Below are 7,928 nucleotides of genomic sequence, written 5' to 3'. Positions count from 1 at the left end.
GCCCTATTTAGTTCCCGTTGTGTGTGCTTGTCGTTGTGTGTGATTGTACTACTGTTTCGTGTTTTGGAGCTACATTTTCCCTCCAGTGTTTGTGAGAGTTGTTTGCACATGTTTGTGCGTCATTCGTTTTGTCGCCTGTGTGCGTCGTGCATTTTGCCTTCGGGCTTATTTTGCTTCGGTTGGATATATATTTCTTGCACTAAAGCCTTTGGACTGAGCCTCTGTGTCCTGCGCATGATTCCTACACCACACCCACCTTCAGCACGCCTTGACACCATCACTGAACATCATCTTCTCCAGAGCTGTTCAATTATCCGACCACAAATATATGACAGAAGATGTTGAGAGAGTTTGTGGCAGCAAAATAAGTTATGACATTACTTACCGGCACTTTTGTTTTGGTAACACTAATTACAAGCCTGTAAGCCCCATATGATTTCTAAACAGTTATAGTAGTAAGAATGCTGTACTCTGTTATGATTGAGCAAATTAGGTGTGTTACTCTCTCCCTTTCGCTCTCTCGCTCTCTCCCTCCCCTCTCACTCTCTCCCTCCCCTCTCGCTCTCTCATTCTCTCACGCTCTCATTCTCTCGCTCTCTCATTCTCTCACGCTCTCATTCTCTCACTCACTCAATCTAAGAAAATAACACCCTCCTTATCATGTGCTATGAGTCAGAGTTCCCAAAAGCACAGAGGAGGACCGGACCAGTAGCTATAGCTCACTGCAGGAGAGGAGACAAGCAGAGGCGGTAAGGCTTACTTATTTGTGGAGAAAGTATTCCTAGCAGTGACATTGTAAAGCTGGTTAGTACTTCATATGTGCCTTAGCGAGCAAAAACATCTGACTATAGATTGGCTGAAGATATGGTTGGATGTGGAGAGACAGGGTGTCTTTGTTTCTTTATACTGTATACCTACAGTGAGGGAAAAAGGTATTTGATCCCCTGCTGATTTTGTACGTTTGCCCACTGACAAAGAAATGATCAGTCTATAATTTTAATGTATGTTTATTTGAACAGTGAGAGACAGAATAACAACAAAAAAGTCCAGAAAAACGCATGTCAAAAATGTTATAAATTGATTTGCATTTTAATGAGGGAAATAAGTATTTGACCCCCTCTCAATCAGAAAGATTTCCGGCTCCAAGGTGTCTTTTATACAGGTTTTGCCACCAAGTACTAAGTCATGTTTTGCAGAGGGGTCAAATACTTATTTCCCTCATTAAAATGCAAATCAATTTATAACATTTTTGACATGCGTTTTTCTGGATTTTTTGTTGTTGTTGTTATTCTGTCTCTCACTGTTCAAATAAACCTACCATTAAAATTATAGACTGATCATGTCTTTGTCAGTGGGCAAACGTACAAAATCAGCAGGGGATCAAATACTTTTTTCCCTCACTGTATGTATGTCATATACTTTCCCCAAATGCGTAGAGTAAATCCAGGTGAATGTACAAGCTTTTATTTATTTATTTGAAGTTTCTTTCCGAAACGCTATATCCACCAATTTTTCACATTTGTGTTTGTTCATCAAAAATGATGACTTATGAGTACCTTCATGTGTGTGAAATATGACTGTTCACAGATTTATTTATTTATAGATTTTAGATTTTTTGCAAAAACGCTATATACCCATTGTTTAGCTGGAATGGAATGTTCGTATCCTGTATATTTGTACTGTGATATGTGTTTGTCTCACCTAGCTATCTTAAGATGAATGCACTTACTGTAAGTCGCTCTCGACAAAAGCCTACATACAGATCTGTGTTGAATTCTTTTAAAAATATATATATATATACTTATATTGATGTCACAAATGTAGCATTTGCTAATTTATTTATTCAACATGTAGTTATTTGTTACATTTGACTGTGTAAAACCTAGCAGTACTACTTATTTATCTGACAGTGAGGCAGATTTATAGCATTTTGCAAAGAAACATGATTATTTGTCTCTCTGAAATGAAACCATTTAAGTGATAGATTTTAAACAAATACATGTCTGTCTTTTAACAGCCTCATGCCATGATTAGATAGAGGAAAAAACATACCAATCTCTTTCATAATTTCTTTAAACAATAAAAGCTAATTTACCAACATTTCTGAAAATTGATATATAGCATTTTGGAATGAAACTCTTTATTTTTAGTGTCTGTTATTATTGGTCCAGCACTGGTGAGAACGTCTGGGATGGGCATAACACTCACATACCCTACTGGATGATACACATATTAGAGGTTTCCTATAACATTACATTTTATTTGTTGTTCTTTTAACTCCTCTATGGTACTTATGCTGCTAATGCATTTAGATAGCCATGAGACACAGGAGTTCAACCCCACCTTTCTGCCTGTATGAGTAAGTAGGTAGATTCCACTCACACGATTTACAGTCCGCAATGATTTTGCAACCTCATGAGGTAAAAGACACAACGGAAAGAGCTGGGATGGATTGAGCAAATGGCATTCCAATAGCAGTTGACTGGGTCAGAGTGAGATCCCATAGAGATCACACAGTGTTCAAAGCAAGCAGAGGAAAGAGCAAGGTGATAGTGATGTGCCTGTGGCCCAACACTTTTTATGTCCCTGGTTTCCATATAATCACTCTCTGCTTGTTGTAATTCTTGCTTTTTATGTCTTGCATTTTATTTTACTGTATCTGTTTTGCTGTAATGCACATTGAGATGTTAAAATGTAAATGCACTTTCATTAAAAAAATTATAATAAGTGCACTATTGAGACAAGCTAACTAGGAGAACCATCCCAGTTATCAGAAAGAATCGAGTATGAAAAGGCTAGTAGATTCATGCTCTACTCTGCATCTCAAAACCACATTTTGTTTTGGGTGTGACAAACCGTTGTCCCCACACATGTTTCACAATGACGCTGGGAAATTGAGGTGTTTACATTTCTTTCTCCTTTCACTTTCAATATATACTGAACAAAAATATAAACGCAACATGTAAAGTGTTGGTCCCATGTGTCATGAGCTGAAATAAAAGATCCCAGAAACACGCACAAAAAGCGTATTTCTCAGAAATGTGCACAAATTTGTTTACGTTCCTGTTAGTGAGCATTTCTCCTTTGCCAAGATAATCCAGCCACCTGAAAGGTGTGGCATATCAATAAGTTGATTAAACAGCATGATCATTACACAGGTGCACCTTGTGCTGGGGACAATAAAAGACCACTCTAAAATGTGCAGTTTTGTCACAACACAATGCCACAGATGTCTCAAGTTTTGAGGGAGTGTGCACTTGGCATGCTGACTGCAGGAATGTCCACCAGAGCTGTTGCCAGATAATTGAATGTTCATTTCTCTACCATAAGCCGCCTCAAATGTTGTTTTAGAGAATTTGGCAGTACGTCCAACCGGCCTCACAACCACAGACCACGTGTAACCACGCCAGCCCAGGACCTCCATATTCGGCTTCTTCACCTGCAGAATCATCTGAGACCAGTCACTTGGACAGCTGATGAAACTGTGGGTTTGGACAACCGAAGAATTTCTGCATAAACTGTCAGAAACCGTCTCAGGGAAACTCATCTGCTTTCTCGTCGTCCTCACCAGGGTCTTGACCTTACTGCAGTTAGGTGTCATAACCGATTTCAGTGGGCAAATGCTCACCTTCGATGGCCACTGGCACACTGGAGAAGTGTGCTCTTCACAGATGAATCTCGGTTTCAACTGTAACGGAAAGATGGCAGACAGCATCTATGGCGTCGTGTTGGTGAACAGTTTGCTGATGTCAACGTTGTGAACAGAGTGCCCCATGGTGGCGGTGGGGTTATGGTATGGGCAGGCATAAACTACGGACAACGAACACAATTGCATTTTATCGATGGGCACAAAGACGTGCCGAGATCCTGAGGCCCAATGTCGTGCCATTCATCCGCCGCCATCACCTCATGTTTCAGCATGATAATGCACGGCCCCATGTCACAAGGATTGGAACACAATTCCTGGAAGCTGAAAATGTCCCAGTTCTTCCATGGCCTGCATACTCACCAGACATGTCACCCATTGAGCATGTTTGGGATGCTCTGGATGGACGTGTACAACAGCGTCTTCCAGTTCCAGTTCCCGCCAATATCCAGCAACTTTAAACAGCCGTTGAAGAGGAGTGGGACAACATTCCACAGGCCAAAATCAGCCTGATCAACTCAATGGCTGCATGAGGCAAATGGTGGTCACACCAGATACTGACTGGTTTTCTGATCCACGCCGCTACTTTTTTTTAAAAAGGTATCTGTGACCAACAGATGCGTATCTGTATTCCCAGTAATGTGAAATCCATAGATTAGGGCCTAATGAATATATTTCAATCGACTGATTTCCTTATATGAACTGTAACTCAGTAAAATCTTTGAAATTGTTGCATGTTGCGTTTATATTTTTGTTCAATGTATTTTGATTTCAATTTGCTGCACAGACCGGGTTGAACATGGTGAATTCCATTAAACACCCTCTGTACTACTGACTCCCAGTGCTCCATCGTAATCTTCCTGCTTTGTCCTACAGATACAGATATCCCTCCACTATGGATCTGACCGAGGAGGATGACTACGATTACCATGACAACCTCACCCTGAACTACAGCTACGAGGACTACCACACTGTGTGTGAGAAGGCTGACGTGCGCTCCTTCGCTGGCCTCTTCCTCCCTGTGGTGTACGCAGCCTGTGTGGTGGTAGGGCTAGCCGGGAACTCCCTGGTGCTAGCCATGTACGCCTACCACAAACGTCTGAGAAGAACCATGACGGAAGTCTTCCTAGCCCACTTGGCCGTAGCCGACCTCCTCCTCCTCCTCACCCTGCCCTTCTGGGCTGCGGACGCGGTGCTGGGCTGGGAGCTGGGCCTGCCTCTCTGTAAGCTGGTCTCGGCCTGCTACGCCATCAACTTCACCTGTTGCATGCTGCTGCTAGCCTGTGTTAGCATAGACCGCTACCTAGCATCTGTTAGAGCGGAGGGCAGGAACCAGGGAAGGCTGGGCAGGGTCTTCACCCGGGCCCACTGTGGGAAGGTCTGCCTAGGAGTGTGGGCTGTGGCTTTCCTCCTGGGTCTTCCAGACCTGCTCTTCTCCACAGTAAGGGAGACCTCTGAGAGGAGGGTCTGCATGGCCGTCTACCCAGCCAGTCTGGCCCTGGAGGTCAAGGCCTGCCTGGAGGTGGTTGAGGTCTTACTGGGGTTCCTGGTTCCTCTCCTGGTTATGATGTGGTGCTACGCCGGCGTGGGGCGTGTGCTGAGGCGGCTGCCCGAGGAGAGCAGGGGCAGGAGGCAGAGAGCTATCCGGGTGTTGCTGGTCGTGGTGGGGGTGTTCGTGGTCACCCAGTTGCCCTATAACGCGGTGAAGATGTGTCGGGCGATAAACTCGGTCTACACACTGGTGACCCACTGTGGTGTGAGTAAGGCCCTTGACCGGGCGGCGCAGGTCACTGAGAGCCTAGCTCTGACTCACTGCTGTCTCAACCCACTACTCTACGTCTTCCTAGGGTCCTCCTTCAGACAGTATGTGTTGAAAGCAGCCAAGGCGTTTGGAGAAAGGACGAGGAGGAGAAGAGGGGTGCAAAGAGAGGATGAAGGAATGGAGATTTCCTTCAACTCTCACAACGCTACCTCTCAGGAAACCAGTACCTTCTCCATATGAGAGAGAAGAGAGAGAGAGAGAGAGAGAGAGAGAGAGAGAGAGAGGGAGAGAGGATCTCTTTGCCTAACACCTTTGTATCACATGAGATTCTAGCACTTCTATAACATGAGCAGTGGTGGAAAAAGTACCCAACTGTCATACTTGAGTAAAAGTATAGATACCTTTTTTAATAGAAAGTTACTCAAGTAAAAGTGAAAGTCAGCCAGTAAAATACTACTTAAGTGAAAGTCTACAAGTATTTGGTTTTAAATATGCTTAAGTATAAAAAGTAACTGTAATTGCTCAAATATACTTAAGTATCAAAAGTAAAGGTATAAATCATTTAACATTCCTTATCGAGCAAAGCAGACGGGACCATTTTCTTGTTTTTAAAATGTATGGATAGCCAGGGGCACACTCCAACACTCAGACATTATTTACAAAAGATGCATTTGTGTTTAGTGAGTCCGCCAGGCCAGATGCAGTAGGGATGACCACGTGTTCTCTTAATAATTGCTTGAATTTGACAATTTTCCTGTCCTGCTAAGCAATCAAAATTGAACGAGTACTTTTGGTTGTCAGGGGAAAAGTATGGAGTAAAAAGTATGATATTTTCTTTAGGAATGTAGTGAAGTAAAAGTTCTCAAAAATATAACTAGTAAAGTCAAGTACAAATACCCCAAAAAACGATTTCAGTAGTACTTTAAAGTATTTTTACTTAAGTACTTTACACCACTGAGCATGAGGACCTACTCAACCCACCAAAGACACGCCTCCCCTCAAGAAAGCCAATCTGGAAAGACCCACCCAATGACAACTTCAACACAAATCTGACCTGGACACAATGGGAGTTACTGGACCTGACAAATAAGCACCTCCTCCCCACCCCCACACAACAGCCCACTGGTTTCAGCCTCCCCAGGAAGGAGTGATTCACCCTCAATAGGTTCAGGACTGGCCACGGCCCATGCCTCGCCAACCTCCACCAATGGGGCATTAAAGCAAGCCCACTATGTGCATGTGGGGTGGAGCAAACCCTGCACCACATTCTTGAAGTCTGTCCAATCTACAAACTCAGCAGAGGCCTACTCACCCTCAACACAGCAGGACTGGAAGCAATCTCTTGGCTAAGAGATCTGATTCATAGTCTTGCATCAGTGTATTAAGAAGCTATCAGTGCTTTATAACCAGATGCTTTAGTATTGTTAATACTATATATCTGCTGCTATAGAATTATTGTGTCCAACCAGGGGAAGGCTAGGGTAAGGGCTAGCCTGGTCCCAGATCTGTTTGTGAATGTGCTGTCATGCCAGCTCCTATTATTATTGTCAAGGGGAAGTGACAAAACCACACAAACAGATGGGATCAGGCTAAGGAGAAGCATTCCAGTTATCAGAAAGGATATAGCATAAAAAACTAGTAGATTCATGCTCTACCCTGCATCTTGAAACCACATTTTGTTTAGACACCAACCCTTGTCGCCAGACATGTGGTTGACAATGACCGCAGGGATAGCGAAGTGTTTACATTCCTGTCTTTTTCTATCAAAACAACAGCAAGTTCCAGACATTAAAATTCAAGGTAAATTATAGGGGATTATGACCTTGTGTTGCACAGAACACACACACAACCTCAATTGGCCAAGCATGTCAGGGAGGACGCTTGTCAGTGGGGCCAGGGTACATTGTAATCTTATGAGACAAGAAAATGTTTATTTTATTTTTTTTTTGGGGGGGGGGGGACATATCAAATGTAAGCAGGCTACTTGTGCCAATTGCAGTCCTCTGGGATGGGTGGTGCCACTGATTTCAATCTCATTAACTCATTCCTCTACATTTCTGCCAAGACTTAACAAAACAGGTCAATCTTCTCCACTCTCTAATAAAACAGCTGCATATGCTGGGTGGGGCAGCCTGGCCTCAGAGCCATACGAAACATGTTATATGTATTTTTGAGCACCTCCAAGACGTATGATACCTACCAATGGTCTAGTTACTTTAGACAGAAACAAAACTAGGGAGGTTGGTCAGGGAGGATGGGTGGGAGTAATCTGCGACAGTCTAGCAATCCAAAGGTTGCATGTTTTTGAGTCGCTTCAGTGACAACAGTAGCATCTTAGCTAACCCTTCCCCTAACCCTTATTCTAAACTTAACCCATTTCACCTAACCTGCTACAGAAATATAAAATTTACATAAGTATTCAGCCACCACTATGCTTGAAAATATGGAGAGTAGTACTTAGTAATGTGTTGCACTGGACTTGCCCCAAACATAACACTGTATTCAGGACAAAAAGTGAAG

At 43.2% G+C, this 7,928-nt stretch overlaps 1 protein-coding gene across 1 annotated transcript; it reads left to right on the top strand.

The window, feature by feature from the left end:
- The first annotated feature begins 650 nt into the window (after positions 1-650).
- Positions 651-5,824, top strand: ackr4a (atypical chemokine receptor 4a). Its single transcript, XM_041841173.2, has 2 exons — positions 651-749; positions 4,523-5,824. The coding sequence occupies exons 1-2, from the start codon at positions 661-663 to the stop codon at positions 5,646-5,648; spliced, it is 1,215 nt and encodes a 404-aa protein (XP_041697107.1). The 5' UTR covers positions 651-660; the 3' UTR covers positions 5,649-5,824.
- Positions 5,825-7,928: the final 2,104 nt, after the last annotated feature.

This window comes from Coregonus clupeaformis, chromosome 21, assembly GCF_020615455.1.
Source record: "Coregonus clupeaformis isolate EN_2021a chromosome 21, ASM2061545v1, whole genome shotgun sequence".
Classification (NCBI taxonomy): domain Eukaryota; kingdom Metazoa; phylum Chordata; class Actinopteri; order Salmoniformes; family Salmonidae; genus Coregonus; species Coregonus clupeaformis.
Note: the sequence above shows the minus strand (reverse complement) of the source record. Positions and strands in the feature narration are given on the sequence as shown.